Below are 25328 nucleotides of genomic sequence, written 5' to 3' on the forward strand. Positions count from 1 at the left end.
TTTTATTACATGAAAGAGTTGATTAGCTTAGACTATTTGTATTGTATTATATACGGATAACACTGAAAATATTTATCATCTGAAACCGAATGTGGACTATTTAAACATGAAAGAGTCGACAAAAAAAGAGAGTGACCTGGCATGTAAATATCGAAACGAATTGCACCAATAACTTCGTTTTTTCTGACAAAGAGACACAAAGAAATGCATTATTTACTGTAGATAACTTTTTCATACTTTAGGTAAACTTTTGGGGGCGTTGTAGGGTTATGTTCACCCATACAAAGTCACACCTAGGAGTGGAGAACAGCAATCATTCACACAACCACCGTTCCTACTTTTACCTTTTTGCATTTCTTCTCACTAATGATTTACCATCATATTATTATTTATTTACATATATCAAAGTAGATCCAAAACCAATTTAAAGAAAATTACAGTATATGATAAAAATTTATGGTAACATATGTTATTTAATTTACGTATATGCAATTTTAACATAAAAGTAAACATACATTATCCTATATTATTTTATTTATCTTCCTAATTTCCTAATCAATGTTATGTGCATAACTTTTGTTTTTCTTTCTTCAGTTTTTGTTTTATACAATAAATAAAATAAAACGAAAAGAAAAAGCAAAATGCAAGATTCCATACTTTTGTCGTTTATATCAATTTCATTTATTTATCTGTTTCAAAATATCCTTTCTCTCGTCACACTCACTCTTCTCTTCCCGCCAATACGCCATGGCTATACCTCTCCTCCTCCTCCTTCTTCTTCACCTCTCCGTCTCCTCCGCTCTAAACGACACAAACTCCCTCACACTCTTCCGCATCGAGACCGACACACACGGAAACCTCGCCGCAAACTGGACCGGCTCCGACGCTTGTTCCTCCTCCTGGCGCGGCGTTTACTGCTCACCCTACTCTCGCCGCGTCACTGGACTCTCTCTCCCTTCCCTCTCCTTAAGAGGACCACTAACCTCTCTCTCCTCCTTAGACCAGCTCCGCCTCCTCGACCTCCACGACAACAGACTAAACGGCACCGTTTCGCCCCTCACGAACTGTACCAACCTCAGACTCGTGTACCTCGCAGGTAACGATATCTCCGGTGAGATCCCGAAAGAGATCTCTTCCCTCAAGAGAATGATCCGTCTTGATCTCTCGGACAACAACATACGAGGAGTCATCCCCAGAGAGATTCTCGGGTTGACCTGGATACTAACGATCAGGCTCCAGGACAACGAGTTAACGGGTCGGATCCCGGATTTTTCTCAGGTGGGTTCGCTTCTTGAACTTAACGTCTCTTACAACGAGCTGCACGGGAAAGTCACCGACGGTGTAGTGAAGAAGTTCGGAGACTTGAGCTTCTCCGGTAACGAAGGTTTATGCGGGTCGGATCCTTTACCGGATTGTACTTACACGAACGACCCGGAATCTTCCGACACCGACAAGATCGTTCCGTCGAATCCAACGTCGCTTCCGCATTCTCCGGTCATCGCCGGAGATCCGAAGATCCATCACCACCGAGGGCTAAGCTCCGGAGCCATCGCCGCCGTCATCGGCGGCGGTGTAGCGGTTATCGTCTTAGCCTCCTTCGGGTTTGCCTTCTGCTGCGGGAGGTCAGACCGTGGCGGCGGGTCGAAATCCGCGAGCTTGGAGAGTGGCTTCGCCGGCGGAGGAGGAGAAGGCAAGAGGCGGAGCAGCTACGGAGGAGGAGGCGAAGAGAGCGACGCGACGTCGGCCACCGACAGGAGCCGGCTGGTGTTTTTCGAGAGGAGGAAGCAGTTCGAGCTCGAGGATCTGTTGAAAGCGTCGGCGGAGATGCTCGGGAAAGGAAGCTTAGGGACGGTTTACAAGGCGGTGCTCGACGACGGAACGACGACGGTGGCGGTGAAGCGTCTCAAAGACGCGAACCCGTGTCCGAGGAAGGAGTTCGAGCAGTACATGGAGATTATCGGGAGGCTTAAGCATCAGAACGTGGTGAAACTCAGAGCTTATTATTACGCTAAAGAAGAGAAGCTTCTTGTTTATGAGTATCTACCCAATGGAAGCTTACACTCACTTCTACATGGTTATGTTTCTTTCCAAACTTAGATTAAATGTTCTGTTCTGTCGTATTAGTGAACTAAAATTAGTTTTTTTTAAAAAAATATTTCTTTATAGGGAATCGAGGTCCTGGGAGGATACCATTGGATTGGACGACGAGGATTAGTCTAATGTTAGGAGCAGCGAGAGGCTTGGCCAAGATTCATGACGAGTATAGCATCTCCAAGATTCCTCACGGGAACATCAAGTCCTCCAACGTTCTCCTAGACCGAAACGGTGTCGCATTGATTGCTGATTTCGGATTATCCCTCCTTCTAAACCCGGTGCACGCTATAGCTCGCCTAGGAGGCTACCGTGCGCCGGAGCAGTCTGAGATCAAACGCCTTTCTCAGAAAGCTGACGTGTACAGCTTCGGTGTCCTTCTACTCGAGGTATTGACTGGAAAAGCTCCCTCGGTGTACCCGTCTCCTTCTAGGCCTAGATCAGCGGCTTCGGTGGCGGTGGAGGAAGAGGAGGAAGCGGTTGTTGACTTGCCGAAATGGGTGAGGTCGGTGGTGAAGGAGGAATGGACGGCGGAGGTTTTTGATCCGGAGCTTCTGAGGTACAAGAACATAGAGGAGGAGATGGTGGCGATGCTGCATATTGGTCTGGCATGCGTTGTTCCGCAGCCGGAGAAACGGCCTACAATGGCTGAGGTTGTGAAGATGGTTGAGGAGATTAGAGTTGAGCAATCGCCGGTGGGAGAGGATTTCGATGAGTCAAGGAACTCGATGTCTCCGTCGTTGGCCACCACCGAAGACTTAGGCCATCTTTGAATTGTGTCTGACGCTTGTTAAATATATCTATTGCTGGATTGTGTGCCACTTCGAGTTTCTTGCTTAGATCTCTAGTCTGCAACTTTGTCGGAGTTTTTAGCCATGTAACATGTCATTTCGTAACGTGTTGTTTATTAAAGTATTGTGTTAATAAAACCCATTCTGGGTTAGTGTGAGGAAAGTGCTCGTTAATTACTCTTTCAATCACTTTTCACGCCTTCCACTTAAGGCAAATGCGCACCAAGACAAAGGATTTGCAGATCTAGTCTCGCACTAGAAACTACAAGAAAACATAAGAATTTTCGACGGAATTAAGATGTTTCGAGTTGTGCCATGGCAAGTAAAACTGCGTATTTTAAAACCTAAGTTTAAGCCATGCAAAAATAATGTAATAGGTCTAGCACATGTGGCAAATAATTATAAACTAGCATGGATTCATTTTATAAGATCTTATATTATAGGTTGCTGATAGTTGGAACCATACAATAACAATCATTCCTTTTCAAGTTATTTCTGAGAAACCAAATGGATTTAAACTGCAACAATTTCAAAAAAGCTTTGATCAACAATTATCCAAAACTTGCTAGTCATGCCAACAACACAAAAAGACCCCATGAAACTCCAGAAAAACACTTGTAAGAAAATCAGATTGCCAAAACTTAAACAATGGATACCGTGGCGCCAGCTTCTTCGAGCTGTCTTTTGGCTTCTTCTGCTTCATCTTTCGTCACGCCTTCCATGAAAATCTTCGGAAAATCTTTAGTGAGCTCTGTCACTTGACTCAACGGCACGCTCAGAGCCCTCATCGCTTTAGCCACTTCCATACGATGACCGATGGCTACGTCATTGATAACCATATCGAACTTGGTCGGCTCCTCCACAGTAGCCCTCACATCATCCCCGTCCTCGAGAGGAGGAGAGAAGACAGCCGCCGCTGCAGCAGTCTGCCGAAAAGAGTATCGAAACACCGAACTTGTCTTGGACGTAGTCGGCGAGGATGCGGGACTCTTTGAGTGTCAGAGACGAGATCTCGGATCCAAGCTTCTTGATTTTCTTGGGAGCTTTGACGGCGGAGATGGGACTGAGTTCGGCCGCACGGTAGCTTGGGGTGCAAGAATTAGGAGCACCAAAGCGATATGTGGAAGAGAAAGATGAGCAAAAGATTGGGGTTGCCAAGGAAAGAGTCATAGTTACCGTTCTCACTCTTTGGTTTCTTCTTTTTGAGATTTTCTTTTGTGTCTCTCTCTGTCTTGCTTGACTGCACCAGAGAATAAGAAGATTTATAAACCGTATAAGTATTGTGTTTACGATCCATGATTAATGTTTATATCCTTATTGTATGAACTAGCGAATTAATTGAGTTTCCCTTTTCTAAAGAGTGCATTTATATTTCGGAACTTTATTCCAGCAAATCCTAGAAATTATGGAGCAAAATAGCAAACACTCTTCAAAATCTGAAATTAGTAAAGTTGACCATTCCTCATATTATAGTCTTTTCACCTCTCTACAGTTGTTTCAGTTGTTGGAACTTGAGTGAATTTTAGAAGGTAAAACGGTTCAAGTGCTCTTGTTGACCTTATAAGATCTTAAACATAAGGATTCTCCAAGTAGTTATCAATTATAACAACAACAAAAAAAACTTTCTTTAATGAGTTTTATATTTCTTAATGTAAAATAGAGGGAGTGATGGTAAATTTTTGTCACTCTAAAATTCTTCTGCATATACAAATTAAACAGGGCATTTGGGTTTGCTCTTTTTTGGTCTTCCATCATTGATTCTATTATATAAACGTATACACATACAAAAGAACCAAAGCGCCCGTGGCCTAATGGATAAGGCGTTTGACTTCTAATCAAACGATTGTGGGTTCGAGTCCCACCGGGCGTGTTTACTTTTTAATATCTTTCCACATCTCCCTAAGTTAGTAAACTTCCCATTCGAATCATTAAAGTTTTTTTTGTTGTTGGTCGTAATCTCGAAACTATAATAGCGATTTGTAATTTAATCACATTCATTCGAACAATCCAACGACTTCCCCGATCTCCACGTGGCAAGCTCTAAAGACGTTGATTCTCTCTCTCACACCTTCCCCAAATGTTGTCTTCCCTCACTTCCCCGTCTAGCGTTCCCCTGTTGTTAATCATCATCACCTCCAGAGATCGTTCGCGATGAGATAAAAACCAAACCTTTCTCCATCGCTATGGCTCTCGAGCGTCACCACTTCTTCTCTCTTCTTCGCGTCTACTAGGCGTCTCTTTACAGAGTCATGGGGTTGTCCTTCTCGAACCTCAACGGCGAGCACACCGGCTCGTCGATCGGACCCAGCCTCGGCGACATACCGGAGAGCTGCGTCGCGTGCGTGATCCTCCACCTCACTCCGCCGGAGATTTGCAACCTAGCTCGCCTGAATCGAGCGTTCCGCGGCGCGGCTTCTTCGGACTCCGTTTGGGAGAGGAAGCTGCCGAGTAACTACAAGGATCTTCTCGATCTGTTGCCGGTGGAGAGGTATCGGAGTTTATCCATGAAGGGTGTCTTCGCCTTGCTCTCTCGCCCCATCCCTTTCGACGATGGTAACAAGGTCCGTTGAAAGTTTGAAACTTTAGGGGTTAGGGGTTGTTTCTATGGTCAAAATGTCAACTTTTTGATGTGGGTATGGGTTGATATCGAGGATTAGGGGTTGTTGCTACGATAAAAGTGTCTCCTTTTGATGTGGGTATGGGTTGAAATTGAGGATAAGGGTTTGTTTCTATGGTAAAAATGTCTCCTTTTTGATGATATTGTTGCAGGAAGTGTGGATTGATAGAGTGACAGGACGGGTTTGTATGGCGGTTTCGGCAAAAGGGATGGCTATAACTGGAATTGAAGACCGCAGGTATTGGAATTGGATTGATACTGAAGAATCAAGGTACAGACTTTTCATTCAACTACTGATTAATTTAGATTATGTGTGCTGATGCTTTCTTGCTTTGGACAGGTTCCATGTTGTAGCCTACTTACAGCAGATTTGGTGGTTTGAAGTAGATGGGATGGTGAGGTTCAATCTTCCTCCTGGTATATACTGTCTATCATTCAGAATACACCTCGGAAGATTCTCGAAAAGGTTGGGGAGACGAGTTTGCCATTTCGAACACACGCACGGTTGGGAGATAAAGCCTGTGAGGTTATCGCTCTCAACTTCAGACGGGCAGGAGGCGTCGTGTGAGTATTTCTTGGCCGATAAAGAAGGAGAGCAGACAGGTAGAGAGTCCTGGAGAGACTATAAGGTTGGAGAGTTTGTTGTGGGTTGCTCAGAGATAACAACGGAGGTCCAATGGTCGATGAAACAGATAGATTGTACACATTCGAAAGGCGGGATCTGTGTGGACTCGGTCTTTATAATCCCAACAGATGTGAAGGAACGCAACAAAAGGAAAGCTGGTGTGAAGTAATATAGTTAGAAAGAAAGGAAATGTACATCCAACACTTTTTGTACATACTACATACTTTTGAAGGTGTAAACTGTGTCGTCTTGAATCTTGAGCTGGTTCTTGAATTAGGTATAGCACATTGTGAATTTTATCTGAGTTTTTGTTTTTACTTCATACTCCATGTGAAAATCAAATTTGTCCTGCATAGCATGATATTGAAAGGACAAGATTAAGGAGATCCAAGTGTACAGAGCTGTGTGAAGCTTGTGATTGTGACATAGAAATCAAAGATGGTTTTGTTCAATGAGGACCACTCTTTTAGATGAAAGGGACCAGTAGTGTTGTTAATTGTTGAAACGTGTATTCTTGTTACTTGAAAGTCCATTTCTTATTGAATGCTAGTTTTGTTTTCATGATTGAGTTCGGGAGACAATGACAATTCTGACTTTAGTTGCCACAAGAAAAATAACAACTGGCAAAAGGAAACTCAGGTTTTGTCTTCACCGGTTTTGCACGCTGGTAAAAGGACATAAAAGCTTATTCGTTAAATATCTGAAAAACTTATAGATTTCACCATGTTTTTTTTTTTGGATTATCATAAAGTTAAGGACTGAAACCTATAATCCACAAAGCCAAAACTGTTCAATTCATACTCAACTAGATCAAACTGGTCCAGAAATGTTACTTTTTATCCAGAAGAAACATGAATGTCAATGTCCTGCTCTCGTACTTGGTATTATTGGTTTAAGTTGATGGTATCCATGAAAATGGATTCATACATACTGAAGAACATTAAAGCCATAGAAAAGCCACAAACTGATCATACCACTAGCAATGCATGTTATGTTACTTCGTTATTTTATCTAACAGTTGCAGAATCCTCTACCTAACCGTCAGCTTTTTCAGCTGCCGTATCAGTACGCTCCCTGGTCCTTTGAGAGAAATGGGATTTAATGTCATTTCAATCATACCCCGAAATTTAGGGATTGGAATTTTCAAAATAAATTATCTATTTGATTTATGTTTTATTCAGTTGTTTGTATGTGTCATTGTGGCTTTGATTCGAACTTCTCCTTTCTTCTCTCTGGCTCTCAGTGTATTTCAAGAAAGATGATTACATCATAACATATCTTAAATATAAACAACTGTATAAAACATAAATCAAAGATATGACTGAAGCCATTAAATCTTGTATTTAAGATAAACCAACGAAAATAATATCTGAATGTTGATTCAAATCCCTAGATATGTGGGATATGATCTATTATCGTAAATACAAACAACTGTATAAAACATAAAATCAAGGAAAACATGTATTTGAATAAATTGACCTCAATCCTTAAATATATAAAATATGACTGAAGACATTACATCATGTATTTAAGATCAATCAAGAAAATTATTTATTTGAAATTCCAGTTGCTAAATGTGTGGAATGTGATTGAAGAAGACATGAAAACCCATTAGTATAATTTATAATATTCATATTGTAATGTATTGACAGAGACTATGGGTCCGAATGGTGACGGCGGATTTAGTATTAAAAGCGGTGCGGAATTAAACTGTGGTACGGTTCAGGTGCGGTTCGTGCAGAATTAAAGTGCGGTGCGGTGCAACTGCGGTTTTAAGTAAAAAGCAGTGCGGAATCAAGTTTGATTGGTGACAATATATATTTGCGGTATTGAATAATTATTTAATTAATAAAATAATAGTGGGTATTAATGTATAATATAGTTAAATAATATATTATTATAGTAAATAATTTAAATTTAAATAAAGACTTTTTCAAAATGAAATATTTAAATCATATTAAAACATAAAATAACACAAAATAGTTAAGTACAACACAATATAAAAATAGTATAGATTATTTTGATTTTCCAGAATATATTTATAATTATGTTGTTCAATATTTCTCATGTTTATATAATAGCATTTAATTTTTAATACCACTAGCATATTTATACTATTGAAAATACTATACTATTGAAGATGTAAATCAATCATGTTGATTTTTTTTTTGCCAGCAAACTAATGAAGTTAGTCGTGTTCTCACCTAGAGTACGTGGTGATATATTTAATTAGGTACGTCATTCTTTTAAATAATTTCTCCGACGACATTTGACGCGTAATTGATCCCAAATCATCCTAATCTGTCACGCTTTTTGAATATCATGAGGTTTTCTTTAATGATATACTTCTAGTTTTTTTTCTTCATGAAATTAAATTTAAATAACGGTTGATTACGCGTATAAAATAAATGGTAGTGTATAATACGTGTTTAGAATCAAATTGCATATTTCTGGGTTTCAATTTGATTAGCCGTAACAGTATGGCACTCGTAGCAGCATAGCATGCATAATATGCACATTACGTACGTGCGAGTGAGTACACACAATGTACGTGGAGAATGCATTCTCTCAGGAGCTGTATGGGGTAATGAAACATAGGGTTCGATGCCCAAGCATGTAAACAAGCAATGGTCAAAAATTAAAAACCTAATTAAGAGGAAACAAAAAGGCACACACTAAGGGTAAATAATAATCTTACAAGACACGTCTCCTCCACAATAGAAGCTGTAATAAAATTATAATAAAAGACCGTGTTTCGTATACACTATTTAAATATGATCAAAGCCGCACAAGATCGATCAGTTCATCTATTCTGAGCTTCATCATATAATCAGACGTGGAAAAAAATTTACTGACAGAAGAAAGATTTGTAATTATTTTTCTTATTAAAAGCGAGAAGATTTGTAATTAACTCTTAAAAATAAAGAATTATAATTGAAAGTTGTTGTGGAATCGAATCAACCAGAGATCAAGATCAATGCTAAGCAATCACAACTATGAAACGATTTCGTGAGATCAATCTAATCGATACGAGAGAATCAAGAACTAGAAAGCACGATAAAGACACAGCGAGATGTTATCCAGTTCGAGCGCAAACCGCGACTCTACGTCTGGCCGAGGATCACCTCGGAATCCACTAAGCTCAGTGTATTCAACACCGCCGTATCAACGCCGTAACTCTTACCCGAAAAGCCCCAAGAGAAATCACTCACCCCCGTAGAATCTAACTCCTCTCTATCGCTTTTCTCTCTCCCCGTGTTTCCCAGAATGATCTACCTTTTTTTTTTACAACTCGTCACACAAGCTAGATAACAACCGCAGTCAACGGCCTCTAGCCGTGGACCCCACTCTGTAACAAACTTTCGACGAAGCAAGACGATGACGTGATACGACGGCGTATTACAATGATATTAAACCGACTCCTAAACCGGAATACAATTAACAATCATTAATCGAACCAAAACCGGTTCTGATTTCTTCGAGTCTTCACAACCAACTTCCTACAAACTCCACCTTGGTTGCAAGACTTCACGCTGAGCTTAGATGAACTCCATCCTCGAGTTCCCTTCTGTTCTCAAAGTACAGAAGCGCCCAGTAAGCTCAAAAGATGTTTGAACTTACTTACCGGCAATACTTTCGTGAAGGTATCTGCAAGGTTCTTATCAGTATGCACCTTTGACACCTGCACTTCACCTTTCTCCACCAATTCCCTGACAAAACTTAACTTCCTCGCCATATGTTTCGTCCTTTCATGATGAACATTATTCTTCGCAAGAGCCCTAGCGCTTTGAGAATCACAGAAGATCTCAATGTTTGCTTGTTTATACCCAAACTCTTCACTAAGACCCATTAGCCAAATAGCTTCCTTTGATGCTTCAGTTAGCGAGATGTACTCAGATTCAGTTGTTGATAGAGCTACAACCTTCTGTAAGCTTGATCTCCAACTTATAGCACACCCACCAGACAAGAAAGTATAGCCTGATATGGACCTTTTCCTATCAAGGTCACCTCCAAAATCAGAGTCACAGAATCCCACAATCTTGAACTCCTCTGCCCTTTCAAACTTCAAACTCATGCGACGAGTCCCATTGACATATCTCAATATCCACTTGACTGCATCCCAGTGTTCTCTGACCGGATCACTCATGAACCTACTCACTAGTCCGACAGGGTAAGCTAGATCAGGTCTAGTACCTATCATACCATACATGAGACTTCCAACAGCATTGCAGTATGGTACTGATCTCATGTATTCTTCATCCACTCTTACTCGCTTCGGATCTGCTGACATCAGTTTGAAATGAGCTCCAATAGGAGTGTTAACACTCTTAGCATTCTCCATTGAATACGTTTTTAACACTTTCTCCATGTAACTTTCTTGTGATAAGATCAAAGTCCCCTTAGCTCTGTCTCTTATAATTTCAATTCCAAGAATCTTCCTTGCAGCTCCTAAGTCCTTCATCTCGAACCTTGAACTTAGCTGATCTTTAATGTTGTTTATGATTGTCATGTCTTTGCTTGCGAGTAACATGTCGTCAACATATAGTAGCAAGTACACAAACACTCCACCTACCCGCTTGATATAGACACACTGATCATGACAACTCCTTTTGAAATCAATCTCCTTCATGAACTCATCAAATTTCTTATTCCACTGTCTCGGACTCTGCTTGAGACCATACAGGGACTTTCTCAGTCTACATACCCAATCCTCTTTACCTTTTTCTTCATATCCTTCAGGTTGAGTCATGTATATTTCTTCTTCAAGATCACCATGAAGAAATGCGGTTTTCACATCTAGCTGCTCCAGCTCCATGTCTTCTTGAACCACAATCGACATCAAGTATCTTATAGATACGTGTTTAACCACAGGAGAGAAAATCTCGTTGTAATCTACCCCTTCCTTCTGAGCATAGCCCTTTGCTACAAGCCTGCCCTTGTACCTTGGATCCTCTACTCCTAAGATTCCAGGTTTTCTTTTGTAAATCCACTTGCATCCTATTATAGCTCTCCCTTTTGGTTTCTTTACGAGATCCCAAGTGTGATTTCTCTGCAACGAATCCATCTCGTCATCAGATGCAAGAATCCATTTCTTTCTGTGAGGATCTCTCATTGCAGACTTGTAATCACTTGGTTCAACCATATCTCCATCTTCAGCAACCATACATGCTAGATAAACGTAATCATCAAGCTTCTTAGGAGGTTTCGGTTCTCTTCTACTTTTGTCTCGGGCTAACTGATAGCTCCCCGTTACAGCCTCCCCTCCAGAGCCTTCTTGATCTGAAAGATCTTCTTCAGAATCACTACTTTCAACTGCGATCACATCAGTGTTAACCACACTATCTTGATTTGCCTCCTGACTCTCTCCACCTGAACTCATATCCTTCTCTTTGGATATACTGAGTTCTATATCAAGAAAATTTGTGTTACTCTCTTTGTGTTCAGATGACTTTCCCTTTAAGTCTTTGTAACACTCATCTTCTTTGAAAGTAACATTCGTGCTTATGATACTTCGTTTATCTTCCAAAGACCAGACCTTGTAACCCTTTACCCCAGTAGGATAACCAATGAATATACCCTTCTTAGCTCTAGGTTGTAGTTTTCCTTCATCAGAATGATGATAGCACACACAGCCGAACTTCTTCAAATGGCCAAACTGCGGAACTGTTTTTGACCAAATTTCTTCAGGTATCTCATTCTGAAGAGCAGCAGATGGGGTTCGGTTTATCAGATACACAGCAGTGTTAGCAGCCTCTGCCCAGAAAACTTTAGGTAAACCAGACTCATCCAACATACTCCTAACTCTTTCCAGAACTGTTCTGTTCATTCTTTCCACAACACCATTCTGTTGTGGTGTATAAGGGATAGTCTTATGCCTTGCTATACCTTGATCTGAACAGAGATCATCAAACCTTTTATTGCAAAACTCAAGTCCATTATCAGTTCTCAGCGTCTTGACCTTGAGACCAGACTGTTTTTCAACAAGAGTTTTCCAATCTGCAAACCTGTCAAACGCTTGGTCTTTTGTCTTTAAGAAATAGATCCAAACCTTCCGTGAGTGATCATCAATTATACTCAAAAAATAGTGACAGTTTCCGAGTGACTGAGGAACTGTGGGTGAGCCCCAGAGATCAGCGTGAACATACTCAAGACACGCCTTGCTTGTGTGTTGACCGGAGCCAAAGCTTACACGGTGAGCCTTCCCAACTATACAGCTCTCACAGAACTGTAAAGTTGATATCTTCTTCTTATCAATCAGCCCCTTCCTGACTAGAACGTCTATCCCTTTTTGACTTACATGTCCCAGTCTACTATGCCATAAGCTTGTCTCATCTTCCACAGACACCAGGTTCACTTCATCAACGTGACTACGTCCCTGAAGAAAATACAAGTTACTCTCTCTCTTGGCCTTTAGAACTGTTCTGCATCCTTTTGTCAACTTCAAGTAACCTTGTTCAGATGAAAATGAACAGCCTTCACTTTCAAACACTCCAAGTGACAACAGATTTCTTGAAAACTGTGGAATGCACCTCACATTTTTGATGAGTACGAAGCTACCATCAGATGTCTTAATACGAACCGTGCCAATTCCCTTGACAGAAGATGTAGACTCATTAGCCATTCTTACTGATCCTACATCCCGTTCTTCAAAATCTATGAACCAGTCTCTTCTTGGAGTCATATGAAAAGAACAACCAGTATCCATTATCCAAATCTCTCTGTAGTCGTATGATTCAGCAACGTTTACTTCTGACACAGTGAGAGATTCAATGTACTTGATGCCAGTTACTGCAGACGACTCACCAGTCTCCTTTGTCGCTTCCTTTCCTCTGTCATGGCTTCGTTTAGGACAGTTTCTTTTGAAATGGCCCTCAGCACCACAGGTCCAACAGGTAGGTTGATTCCCTTTTCCTCGAGACTTCGATCTACCCTTCCCTTTGAACTTGCTCTGATTTGAGTCTCTTGTACCTGACCTTCCTCGGTTATTAGAGCTTGAGTATAACACTTCACCTTGTGATTTGCTCCCCTTGCCATTCCCATTCACTCCCAACTCTAGTTGTTTTGAATGGATGGAGCTAATAACTTCATCAAGTGTCACAGTAGTCTTACTATATCTCAATGTATCCCTCAGCTGATCAAACTGTTTTGGGAGTGACATCAAGAGTAAGATAGCTTGATCTTCATCAGAGATCTCCACCATGACATTACTCAGATCTGTTATGATTCTCAGGAATTCATCAATGTTATTCTCAATAGTCAGCGACTCATTCATACGATAACCATATAAGCATTGCTTCAAATGCATCCTGTTCGGGAGCGACGTAGACATGTACTGAGCATCCAGTATCTTTAACATACCAACTGCGGTCTTCTCCTTTATGATCTTCCTCAAGATCTGATCCGTCACATACATGATGATGGTGCTTCGTACTTTTCTCTGCTTCTCAGCCAAAGATACATCGACTTGTTGCTTCGAATCAGATTCATCTGCAACTCCCTTAAGCTTCGTATCTTCCAGCTTATCCTCAGACTTCTTCAGATCTTCTTCTTGACTTATAAGAGCATCCCTAAGTCCAAGAAGATCCAGGTTCGCCAGTAACCTTTCCTTCCACATGTTGTAATCGATCTAGCCATTGAACTTTTCCATCTCAACCTTCGCTTTCGCCATCTTGACGATATACTTTCGTCGATGCCGATCAGCCGCCTTCGATTCCTTCCCTAGATAGCAAAACCTAGGCTCTGATACCACTTGTTGTGGAATCGAATCAACCAGAGATCAAGATCAATGCTAAGCAATCACAACTATGAAACGATTTCGTGAGATCAATCTAATCGATACGAGAGAATCAAGAACTAGAAAGCACGATAAAGACACAGCGAGATGTTATCCAGTTCGAGCGCAAACCGCGACTCTACGTCTGGCCGAGGATCACCTCGGAATCCACTAAGCTCAGTGTATTCAACACCGCCGTATCAACGCCGTAACTCTTACCCGAAAAGCCCCAAGAGAAATCACTCACCCCCGTAGAATCTAACTCCTCTCTATCGCTTTTCTCTCTCCCCGTGTTTCCCAGAATGATCTACCTTTTTTTTTTACAACTCGTCACACAAGCTAGATAACAACCGCAGTCAACGGCCTCTAGCCGTGGATCCCACTCTGTAACAAACTTTCGACGAAGCAAGACGATGACGTGATACGACGGCGTATTACAATGATATTAAACCGACTCCTAAACCGGAATACAATTAACAATCATTAATCGAACCAAAACCGGTTCTGATTTCTTCGAGTCTTCACAACCAACTTCCTACAAAAGTTACAGAAGATAGTAATGGATAGTTCATGTCCAAGAGAAGGAGGAGCTATGAAGCCGGTGATTCTGAGAGTTGGTGTCGCACTTGTACCCTCGGCAACTGGTTTGATCTTTGCGAGGCTCGTCTCTTGGAAAGAAGATAATGAGGTAACTTCTTCTGCAAGCAATCCAGAGTCTTCTCCATCACCTAGCAGAAGAAACGGTGGACAAGAAGAAGAAGAAGAAAAAGAGAGTCTAGTTGATCATCAAAAGCGAGAGATTCTCAGCTTGAATTTGAGACTCGAGGAGCTTCAGAAGAAGGAAGACGAGATGGAGTTGCGTTTCGCACGTTATTGTTTTCTTAAAGACAAAGAAGTCAGGCTTGTGGAGCGTAAAAGCATGTTGGTTCTTGAGAGATCTCACTTAGATTTCTTCCATAGAGAAGTTTCGGCCATGGAAGAAGAACTCAAGAGGGGCCAAGATTTGGTGATCGTGTATAGAAAACTGGTTGGAGAAATCCAAGAGTTGAGATCAAAGACTAGGCTTCTTGAGGGAGAAGCAAAGAAGCTCAGGATAAGAGTGAAGCAATTACACCGTGTTGTAAACCAGAAGAGCAGGAAGAGTGTTAAGAAGTTATTGAAGTGTATTCATGAACTGGGGAAAAAGAATAACTTTGTGAAGGAACTTGAAGGTCAAGTAAAAGGTTTGAAAGCCAACCTTGATTTGTTGCAAGAGGAAAAAGAAGTATACATGAAATCTTCAGGAAATTCAGAGGTAACTTTTGATTCTTGGGATCCAGATTCAGTTATTAGATTTCATTTGACGTTGACTTGCTTGTTTTTTTTGGCTTTTGTGAAGATGGTGAGTGTAGAAGATCACAGAAGGGTCTTAGAAGAGAGTGAGGATTTGAATACGGAAGTGAGTTACCTGAGATGGATCAATGCTTGTATGAGGAAGGAGTTGATGAGAAAAGGAACTAAATATGATGGCGCTCTTGCATTGACAGTAGTAGCTGATGAGCATCATGAATGGTGGAAGAAGTTAATGAAGAATCTTAAGAGATGTGTTGGAGGGCACTCTGGGACGGTGGAGCCTGATGAAGAAGGGATGTTTCATTCAAGAAGATCGTGTTCTAGCGTGTAAATGAAACTGTCTCTTGCTTCACAAAAATTTCAATGTTTTAAGCATTTCTCCAAAATTCTTCTATTCATGATAATATTATTCTTGTAACATCTATGTAATAATTATCAACAATTCTACCAGTTTTACGAAAATTCACATCTGACACATATGTTCTATACGAACCACACTGGTTGGAACTTAAAACACACATTTGATATAAAAAGATAATTTGAATAAAACTCACATAATGTATTAAAACAACAATGTCAAGGGATGACACAACAACACTTTTAGAGAGAAGAGAGAGAAGAGAGAGAAAGTAGATCTCGTTTTGGTCTCCGGTGAACGGCCGGCGCGTCTGCGCGCGTGCCGTCGCCGGAGACCTTTGTTTCTTGTTTCTCCGTTAAAGTTATCTGTTTTTGTGTCTCTCCCTTGTCTTCTCCCCGATCTGCTTTGCTTGACCTCTGGTGTAATCCACTTCCGGAGGCGTTTACTCGAGGAGTGAATCGCCTTCAACGGTGGCTGGGTTACTGGAGTTAAAGCGCGGTCGTGTGGAGGGGATAGTATGGCGTAGTCGTCTTGCATGGTAATAGTTCTTAGCCGGGAGGTAGAGGCTATTAAAGCTCTGTCGTTGCCGGTTCTTGTTCCCGGGTGGTGGTTGGCTTATTCAGCATCGCCGCGCCGGTCTTGTCTCCGGGGGGTGAGGGCTCACACAGTCTTGCGTCGCCGGCTCTAGCGGTTCTAAAAGGTGGTCTTGTTGTTGGATCGGGTTTATGAGGTTTGTGGCTTGCGACTCTCTTAAGGCGGATGAGATCTTGATGAGGTCGATGAAGCTCTCCGCAGAGAGGTCAGAAAGTTGAAGGAAAGTGGTTTCGGTGGAGGCTCTGCGGGTTTGAGCTCCGGCGTAACGAGGGTTTCGGTGGCTGGTTCCGGCGGCTTCTCGAAGCGGTGACGGGTCAAGTCGAGCAAAGGAGACGCGTGTAGCGCTGATGTAAAATTCTAACACGTGTCCCCGCTCCTTCACGCGTGGGCCAAAAGAGAGACGTCCGGCCCGTCTAGGTGTTGCTTGGTTTGGTTGGGCTGTAGGCCCGATTAGGTTTGGTCGATCTTTGCCCTGCTGTTGTGGGCTTATGCTTTGTAATATGTGTTTGGGCTTAGTACCCTTCTTTTTAATAAAAAATATCCTTGGCGGAAAAAAAAACAATGTAATCAGTTTCTAGATTTAACTTGTTCCATAATGTCTTCTAAGAGGAGACTAATGTTAGCATGAGAAGAGCCTCCTTCTTCCACAGCCTTATGTGCTAATTCTCCAAGCTCTTTGGCTCTTCTTCTTCTCTCCTTAGCGTCATCAGAATCACCCATTAACTCTTCCACTGCTTTCTTAACTCCCTCTTTATCCACCAATACTCCTATTTTCTCCTCTTCACCCCATATCATAGGCTCTTCGACCCCAACTCTAACACCGGATTTTAACACCTGCACGACCAACTTCTCGTTGGAGAATTGGTCAGCAAATAGCGGCCACGTAAGCAGTGGAAGACCAGATGTTATCCCCTCAAGAGTTGAGTTCCATCCACAATGGGTTAAGAATCCTCCTACGGACAAATGTTGCAGAATAATCATTTGGGGAGACCATCCTTTGATGAGAAGGCCTCTCTCTTTGATTCTTTCTTCGAAACCACTATCCAAGATCCACTCTGCTAGCTCATTATACTTATCCCAGCTTCTTATGACCCAAATGAAAGGTATTTTGGATTCCTCAAGGCCTAGCCCGAGCTCCTTGAGCTGATCCAAGGTAAGATTGCAAATGCTACCAAGGCAAACATATAGCACTGACCCTTCTTCTTTAGAATCAAGCCATTGAAGACAATCTTCTTGGTTTATGTCTGCCTTCTTTCCCCTCTCAGCTTGATCTGCTCCCACCTTGTTGCACAAGGCAACAGGTCCAAGGGTCCATACTTTACCATCTCTGGCCTCCTTGAGTTCTTTGACATAAGCTGGTTCGAGCTCTTCAAAGGTGTTGACGATAACACCAAAGGATGTGGTGTCCGCCTCGTCCAAATTGCTAAGCACATCTTTCCAATCTCCCTGAGGATGTGTATCCACAGGAGCTTGAAGTTTTGTAAATTCAACTCTGTCAGGAAAAGAGGGAAGGAGGAAATACTCTTTGTCTGACTTTAAATTCTCCAGCATCTCATGGTTATTGCGTAAAACATGCATACACAGAAGAGAAAAGCTAGAAAAGCCATGGAAAACGATCTTTGGTATATTCAACCTCTTAGCAATTTTGTTTGTATAAAACAAACACATATCAGAAATGATACAGCTTGGTTGAGGTGTCATCTCATCAATAAGCTTCTGGACCGGTTCTTCGAGCATGTTAACCGCTTTAAGAAAAGTTGCCATCGACCCCATCGACTCAAGAAAATCTACGTTCTCTTGTCCTTCTGGTAAACCAGCTTCTTGATGTGGAAACTTGACATGCACCAGGTTGATGGACAAGCCAGACTCGATGGCACGGTGTAAGACGTTTTTGAACCTCGCTGCGTTGTTAGGAGTTGTGATGATTGTTATGGTCACACCACGCTGAGCCAAAAGCTTTGCAATATCGACCATTGGAATCATGTGGCCTTGAGCCATGAAGGGAAAGAGAACAAAGTGAAGCGAAGAATATGAGTGGTGGCTAACTTCAGAAGCCATGACTGCTAGTTTTTGGTTTGGTCTTGAGCAATGAGTGTGGTGCGTAAGCATATATATATATATATATCTATATTATTATGTGCAAAAAAATCGTGTATAGTAACAAATATATTAGAGGAAGGAAAAGACCTTGACCAAAGTGACATAACTGATAACTGGTAAGAAATCATTTTAAATATGGTTGCCAATGATATAACTTAATAAGTACTGGACATTCACTGAATACTTTCATTACGTATTTTGGAATTAGACTCTTCCCTTTTTTCACAAATTTACAATATATCCTTCTTTTTCCGGAAATCTATAGGAATATATTGAACTCGAAAAGAAAGATGATCACCGAGAACAAAAAAAAACATAAGAAGAAAATACACAATAGCTATTATTACTACAATTTCAAAATATATCATAGTAAAACCACAATAAATACATACATGATAAACTAATAAACATTACAAAAATTAAATTTATTTAAGCTGGGTCAATGTAAAAACGACAACATTTAGTAAAATAATATTTTTTCAAAAATTCCTAAAATTTAGTCTCAGTAATATCATAAATTTATAGTTGTATAAATTCATGCATATTATATATTTTTTCAAAAAATTTTTTAATGCATATATACAAATTAATAAAAAAAACTCAGAATTCTTTGTCTTTAATATAAATTCAAAAATATCTTTAAAAAATATATACCATTTTTCAAATATATCGTAGTATTATCTTCAATTTCATATTCCAATTTGAGAAAAATAGCTGTTATTTTGAAAATACACTTATAAAAATACATCATTTTCATATACATTTTTTTCAAAAATACACCATTTTCATATACAAAACTAGATATGATATTATCTTCTTTTTTTTTGACAAATTAATAGATATGATATTATCATTTATTCTATATTAATAGATGAAATTATCATCATAGTTAGAAAATTTTCAATGCTATATTTACTTGTAACTAATTTACATTTTAAAATAAAATATTAACTTTATGGAATAAAAACATTTGTTATCGATTAATTTATCTATATAAACTAATAAAATTTAAAAATTATAACATTATTATCTCTTCTATAATCATCAAAAGAGGCGTAAAATCTACAGCATTTTTCTGTACCGAATCCACAGCTGCCAAATTAAACTTGACATGTCTAATAGCAATAAAAAGGTAATTTAGCCGAGTTTGAACGGTTGACTTCACGCCATTATTTGAGGCCATTCAAATACGTAGAAGTGCAAGCGCGATAACTCGCCCGTCGTACGACTGTAAATTTTCAAAAAGAATAATACTTTTTTTTAGATACTTTTTTTTTTTTGCTAAATTCTTGTAAGATACTTGATAAACACACAAATATGATCAACGTATGTTAACTTAAAACAATACTAGTAAATTATAAACATATATTTGTAAGAAAAAACTGTAAACCAAATATCTATAGCAATGACGTAATCAATTTTTGGATTGTGCTATTAGTTGCGATATATCTTCCAAGAGGAATGTCATGTTAGAATGAGAAGAACCTCCTTCATCTACAGCCCTGTGAGCTAATTCTCCAAGCTCTTTGGCTCTTCTTCTTCTCTCTTTTGCTTCATCACTTTCACCCATTAGTTCTTCCACCGCCTTCTTCACTCCTTCACTATCCACCAACACACCTATTTTCTCCTCCTCTCCCCATTTCATAACCTCTTCAACCCCAGAGCTTACACCGACTTTGAGAACCTTAATAACCAATTTTTGGTTGCAGAATTGGTCTCCAAACAACGGCCAAGTGAGCAATGGAACACCCGAGGCGATTCCTTCTAGAGTCGAGTTCCATCCACAATGAGTCAAGAATCCTCCAACAGAAGGGTGTGAAAGGATAAGCACTTGAGGTGCCCATCCTTTTATAAGAAGCCCTCTCTCTTTGATCCTTTCTTCAAAACCGCTTTCCAAGAACCACTCAGCAAGCTCATTATACTTTTTCCAACTTCTTATAACCCATATAAAAGGTCTTTTGGATTTCTCTAGACCTAACCCTATCTCCTTGAGCTGAGACAGAGGAAGATTGCAGATACTTCCAAGGCAAACATAAAGCACCGACCCTTCTTCTTTAGAATCAAGCCATTTAAAACATTCTTCTTGATCAATGACCGCCTTGTTCCCCCTCTCAGCTTTGTCCGCCCCTATCTTGTTGCACAAGGAAACGGGTCCAATGGACCATACTTTCCCGGCTCTAGCTTCTTTGTAGCCTTTGACATAAGCAGCCTCCAACTCTTGAAACGTGTTGAGAATTATACCGTATGATGTGTTTTCTGCTTCGACCAATTCGTCCATAAACTCTTTCCAATCTCCACTTGTATCTGCATCTACGGGAACTTGAGGCTTTGTAAATTCAACTCTGTCTGGAAAACTTGGAACAAAGAAGTACTCTTTGTCCGACTTTAAATTCTTCAAGATCTCGAGGTTTCTGCGTAGAATATGCATACACAAAATACAAAAGCAAGACATTCCATTGAAAACGATTTTTGGTATATTGAACTTCCTTGCGATTTTGCTTGTATAAGGCAACAATAAATCAGAAATCAAACAGTTTGGTCTAGGTTTCATCTCTTCTACCAGCTTCATGACAGGCTCTTCAAGCATGTTAACCGCTTTAAAGAAAGGCAACATCAGCTCCATGGAGTCAAGCGAGTCGATATTATCTTGTCCTTCTGGCAACCCAAATTTTTGATATGACAAGTCTACATGCACTAGGTTGATGGGCAAACCAGACTCGATGGCACGGTTTAAGACATTCTTAAACCTCCCTGCGTTGTGAGGCGTAGTGACAATTGTTATGGTCACACCACGCTGAGCCAAGAGCTTTGCAATATCAACGATGGGAATCATGTGGCCTTGAGCCATGAAAGGGAAGAGAACAAAGTGAAAAGGAGGATGATATTGGTGGGAAGCCATATATGGTTCCAACTCAATAATTAAGGAATGTTCAAGTTTTGTTCTACTTGGATATTGTGGGTGTGTGATCTTGAGGTTATATAAGAATTAAGAAGAATGGGGATAAAAAAAAGGCTTCAACAAAATGATGTAGTAGATGACGTAAACACTGTTGTGCATGAAAGACATATTATTTACAAGAGGACATTTTGTCACCACTACTTTCTGTTGTCCTTTTCTGACCATTCTTCGGCTTCTAGTGTCCTTTATTTGCCGAAAAGCTTACTATAAGAGATTGTTTATTGAGAACTAATATAAGATACTTGATCCGCAACACGAAGTCTATTCAATACCTTACGGTTCAAAGACAAAATCAAACTGGACTCTCTCAGACATTACCAAAATCAAGTTGTGTTTGAAATTTTAAAGTTCAATTCAAAGCCGCCAAATCAAACTAGACTCTTTCATGACGGCTATATCCATCAGAAGCAGCAAAAATCAGAAGAGCCCAGTCGAGGATATGAGACCTCCACTCGCTATGGACTAACCAGGCAATCTTGTTCTTCTTTCCTCCTCTGTAAAGCAGGATTTGTGCATATTTTCATTTTATAGTTAAAAAAAAAAATAATATGTTATAGCAACGAAGAATTAATTAAATAGCTTAAATTCTTGGACTACCTAGTAAAAACCTACAAAATTAACACATATGAATTTATTCTGAAAAAAGATAGTTAATTTAACGGCCCTAATTTAACTTGGTCTAATTTTCTAAAGAGTTACATGGATTGCCATTTGTCGATTTTATATCGAAATCTATAATATTAATTAAGAAGTCAGTTTCTTACATGTCGGGCTCACATTATTTCTCACATGGTTTACAAAGATACCCTTAATAAATTAGAATATTATACCTAATTTAGTTTACTTTTTATTTTTCAAATAACATATATAATAAAAAGAAACATTTATAAATTTTAATTTTATTTTTAAATAACATATATAATAAAAAATAAATATTTATAAATTTTGAAATGAATTGAAAAACGAAAATATATTTATATATACTATGGTTTCATAAAAAAAAGAAAGTTCACAAAAATAATTTTGATACTAAAAAAATCTACTTTTGAATCTAACAGTTTAGTTAATTTTTCTAAATATATATATATATATATATATATATATATTTACATCTAAGACAATCAAACTTAATGCAAATAATAAAATTAATCAAAATTATCATTTGTTTAGAACTAAAAATATTATAACTGATTCAAAAAAATTGATGCAGTCCAATATACCCAAGTGAAATCATACCGAATAGATAATACATATCCAAAATATTATATCTAATTAAAATAATGTAATATTATCAATATAAATTATACATATAATTTAAAATGATTGAAATTTTAAAATAAAATATCAATCAATCATTATAATATAATTATTTTATAAATATTTGTAACATAACATGCACGAAAAAATCACCTAGTAACATGTTATTCTATGATTTTATTATAGTATTATACAACTTCAATACAACAAACAAGAACAAGAATACTTTTCTTAAAAATATATTGAATATAACTCTATATTGGAAAATTGAATAAGAATCTTAGAAAACTTGCATTACACTTCCTAAATGTAATTTGTATGATATACTTATTATTATTATTATTATTATTATAATTTTTGAAAAAGATGATATACATATTATTAACGTATCTCTTAAGATATTTTATGATAAGTTCGAATAATTTATGTTCGTTTTAAACATTTAAAATATAAGTATATACATGAAAAATGTCTATAGATGATGAGAAGATAACTTTTACAAAGAACACATATGGTCAAATAAATATTAGAAACGTTATTGGAAAGTGAGCAATATAGAAACAGTGAACAAAAACAAAAAAAAATTAACTATTTTTTTTTATTATCTGGAGGTTCTAGACCAATAACCTTAGTCTTTAGGTCCGGGATCCGGCCGTCGATGATACCATTTTGGCGTAAAACATCCTTCCCAGATCGAATTTAGGAGCACAACACTACCAACGTCTACGCTTAAACCAACTGGACTGCCACATACGTTGTTAAGTTAACTATATCAAAAGGCTAAAACTCAAATTTCCACTATCTTAGCATATCCAAGGCCTAAATCTTACTAAATTTTTTAGTAATTAAAGAATATTAAAATTGGAAAGAGAACAAGAAAAAATTCTCATATTAGGACTTGAGAAACTTACCTGAGCTTTTCCTTCCACTTATCAAGGTATAAGACTATAATAGCCCAAACATGTAATTTACTTTTCATTTACAATTTGTTAATCAACATCAATTAAACTAACAATATTTTATTATTCAGAACCTCTTTTTGAGGACCAAACCGTTAAAGTTGCCTTTAAAACATAATAAACAAATTATACAATCTTCAGAAAGTGGAAGTCATCACGACTTGTCTGATGCTGGACGTGTTGACTATTAAGTCCCGGTTCTCAAATAAAGGAAAAATAAAGATAAGTGTTTACGTTCCTTTAACAATGACGTAATCAATTATTGGATTGTGCTAGTTGCATAATGTCTTCTAAGAGTAAAGTGATGTTAAAATGAGAAGAGCCTCCTTCTTCCACTGACTTGTGAGCTAATTCTCCAAGCTCTTTGGCTCTTCTTCTTCTTTCTTTTGCATCATCACTCTCACCCATTAATTCCTCCACTGCCTTCTTCACTCCTTCTTTATCCACCAACACTCCTATCTTCTCCTCTTCCCCCCATTTCATAGGCTGCTCAACCCCAACTTTCACACTGGTTTTTAGTACTTGCACAACCAGTTTCTCATTGCAAAATTGATCTGCAAACAGTGGCCATGTAAGCAGAGGTAGACCAGAGGTTATCCCTTCAAGAGTTGAGTTCCATCCGCAGTGCGTTAAGAACCCTCCAACAGAAGCATGTGAGAGGATAATCATTTGTGGAGACCAACCTTTGATGAGAAGTCCTCTGTCTTTGATTCTTTCTTCAAATCCGCTCTCCAAGAACCACTCAACTAACTCTTTATACTTCTCCCAACCTCTTATGACCCAAATAAAAGGTCTTTTGGACTCCTCTAGGCCTAGGCCAAGCTCCTTGAGTTGAGCCAGAGGGAGATTACATATACTCCCAAGGCAAACGTAGAGCACAGAGCCATGTTCCTTAGAATCAAGCCATTTAAGACACTCATCTTTATCAATGTCTGATTTATTCCCCCTCTCAGCTTTGTCTTCTCCCACCTTATTGCACAAGGAAACTGGTCCAATGGCCCATGCTTTACCGGACCTTGCCTCCTTGTAGTCTTTGACATAAGCAGGCTCAAGCTCTTGAAATGTGTTGACTATGACACCATATGATGTATTATCAGCTTCTATTATATCCTCTGCCAACTTCTTCAACTCTCCTGTAGGAACATATGTTTCTACAGGAACCTGAGGTCTTCTGAACTCAACTTTATCAGGAAAATAAGGAACGGTGAAGTACTCTTCGTCTGACTTTAAATTCTCCAAGATCTCAAGGTTCTTGCGCAAAATATGCATACATAGAAGACAAAAGCTAGACATGCCATGGAAGACAATCTTTGGTATATTGAACTTCTTTGAGATTTTGCTTGTATAAGGAACACAAAAATCAGAAATTAGACAGCTTGGGCGAGGGTTCATCTCTTCTATGAGTTTCTGGACCGGTTCTTCGAGCATGTTAATAGCTTTGAAGAAAGGTAACATCAGCTCCATGGAGTCAAGCAAATCCATATTCTCTTTTCCTTCTGGCAGACCAGCTTCTTGAGATGGAAACTTCACCTGAACTAGTTTGATGGGCAAACCAGACTCAATGGCACGGTTTAGAACATTCTTGAATCTCTCTGCATTGTGAGGCGTGGTGACAATTGTTATGGTCACACCGCTCTGAGCCAAGAGCCTTGCAATATCAACCATGGGAATCATATGGCCTTGAGCCATGAAAGGGAAGAGAACAAAGTGAAGTGGATAAGTTTTGTTGGCTATTTCAGAACCCATGCTGATTATTGAACTGTAAAAAGAAACTCTCAAGTTTTGGTTTGATTTTTGGATTATATCTGTAAGGGCTTATATAGAATAAACTGGCGCGGAGAGCAAACAAAAAAAACTGAACTCAAGACGTA

At 39.2% G+C, this 25328-nt stretch overlaps 6 protein-coding genes, 1 non-coding gene and 1 pseudogene across 7 annotated transcripts; 4 read left to right on the top strand and 4 right to left on the bottom strand.

Annotated features, from left to right (window-relative positions):
• Positions 1 to 694: 694 nt before the first annotated feature.
• Positions 695 to 3040, top strand: LOC106437894 (leucine-rich repeat receptor-like protein kinase PXC1). Its single transcript, XM_013878902.3, has 2 exons — positions 695 to 2074; positions 2167 to 3040. Exons 1-2 carry the CDS (start codon positions 748 to 750, stop codon positions 2862 to 2864), a joined length of 2025 nt encoding a protein of 674 aa, XP_013734356.2. The 5' UTR covers positions 695 to 747; the 3' UTR covers positions 2865 to 3040.
• A 316-nt stretch (positions 3041 to 3356) lies between these two features.
• LOC106441828 lies at positions 3357 to 4763 on the bottom strand (annotated as a pseudogene).
• TRNAR-UCU lies at positions 4680 to 4752 on the top strand. Its single transcript has one exon. It is a non-coding gene; the product is annotated as a tRNA-Arg (tRNA).
• A 120-nt stretch (positions 4764 to 4883) lies between the features above and the next one.
• Positions 4884 to 6446, top strand: LOC106437893 (F-box protein PP2-A15). The gene is made up of 3 exons (XM_013878901.3): positions 4884 to 5443; positions 5652 to 5770; positions 5840 to 6446. The coding sequence occupies exons 1-3, from the start codon at positions 5132 to 5134 to the stop codon at positions 6291 to 6293; spliced, it is 885 nt and encodes a 294-aa protein (XP_013734355.2). The 5' UTR covers positions 4884 to 5131; the 3' UTR covers positions 6294 to 6446.
• Positions 6447 to 14285: 7839 nt separating this feature from the next.
• Positions 14286 to 15797, top strand: LOC106441827 (protein CHUP1, chloroplastic-like). Its single transcript, XM_048775670.1, has 2 exons — positions 14286 to 15192; positions 15277 to 15797. Exons 1-2 carry the CDS (start codon positions 14458 to 14460, stop codon positions 15559 to 15561), a joined length of 1020 nt encoding a protein of 339 aa, XP_048631627.1. The 5' UTR covers positions 14286 to 14457; the 3' UTR covers positions 15562 to 15797.
• A 952-nt stretch (positions 15798 to 16749) lies between these two features.
• LOC106364204 (UDP-glycosyltransferase 73C3-like) lies at positions 16750 to 18362 on the bottom strand. Its single transcript, XM_013803826.2, has one exon. The coding sequence runs from the start codon at positions 18289 to 18291 to the stop codon at positions 16750 to 16752; it is 1542 nt and encodes a 513-aa protein (XP_013659280.2). The 5' UTR covers positions 18292 to 18362.
• An 875-nt stretch (positions 18363 to 19237) lies between these two features.
• Positions 19238 to 22102, bottom strand: LOC106437892 (UDP-glycosyltransferase 73C4-like). Its single transcript, XM_013878900.3, has one exon. The coding sequence runs from the start codon at positions 21179 to 21181 to the stop codon at positions 19697 to 19699; it is 1485 nt and encodes a 494-aa protein (XP_013734354.2). The 5' UTR covers positions 21182 to 22102; the 3' UTR covers positions 19238 to 19696.
• Positions 22103 to 23501: 1399 nt separating this feature from the next.
• On the bottom strand, positions 23502 to 25306 carry LOC106437891 (UDP-glycosyltransferase 73C5). The gene has a single exon (XM_013878899.3). The coding sequence runs from the start codon at positions 25201 to 25203 to the stop codon at positions 23713 to 23715; it is 1491 nt and encodes a 496-aa protein (XP_013734353.2). The 5' UTR covers positions 25204 to 25306; the 3' UTR covers positions 23502 to 23712.
• Between the last annotated feature and the right edge of the window lie 22 nt (positions 25307 to 25328).

This window comes from Brassica napus, chromosome A3 (genome assembly GCF_020379485.1).
Source record: "Brassica napus cultivar Da-Ae chromosome A3, Da-Ae, whole genome shotgun sequence".
Classification (NCBI taxonomy): Eukaryota; Viridiplantae; Streptophyta; class Magnoliopsida; order Brassicales; family Brassicaceae; genus Brassica; species Brassica napus.

Excerpts from the sequence above, each read along its gene's own strand:
- LOC106437894 (XM_013878902.3), top strand. The coding sequence starts at position 748 with ATGGCTATACCTCTCCTCCTCCTCCTTCTTCTTCACCTCTCCGTCTCC. Across the intron at positions 2,075-2,166 it reads CTTACACTCACTTCTACATG|GGAATCGAGGTCCTGGGAGG; the intron begins GTTATGTTTCTT and ends ATTTCTTTATAG.
- LOC106437893 (XM_013878901.3), top strand. The coding sequence starts at position 5,132 with ATGGGGTTGTCCTTCTCGAACCTCAACGGCGAGCACACCGGCTCGTCG. Across the intron at positions 5,444-5,651 it reads CTTTCGACGATGGTAACAAG|GAAGTGTGGATTGATAGAGT; the intron begins GTCCGTTGAAAG and ends ATATTGTTGCAG. Across the intron at positions 5,771-5,839 it reads ATTGATACTGAAGAATCAAG|GTTCCATGTTGTAGCCTACT; the intron begins GTACAGACTTTT and ends TGCTTTGGACAG.
- LOC106441827 (XM_048775670.1), top strand. The coding sequence starts at position 14,458 with ATGGATAGTTCATGTCCAAGAGAAGGAGGAGCTATGAAGCCGGTGATT. Across the intron at positions 15,193-15,276 it reads AATCTTCAGGAAATTCAGAG|ATGGTGAGTGTAGAAGATCA; the intron begins GTAACTTTTGAT and ends GCTTTTGTGAAG.
- LOC106364204 (XM_013803826.2), bottom strand. The coding sequence starts at position 18,291 with ATGCTTACGCACCACACTCATTGCTCAAGACCAAACCAAAAACTAGCA.
- LOC106437892 (XM_013878900.3), bottom strand. The coding sequence starts at position 21,181 with ATGGCTTCCCACCAATATCATCCTCCTTTTCACTTTGTTCTCTTCCCT.
- LOC106437891 (XM_013878899.3), bottom strand. The coding sequence starts at position 25,203 with ATGGGTTCTGAAATAGCCAACAAAACTTATCCACTTCACTTTGTTCTC.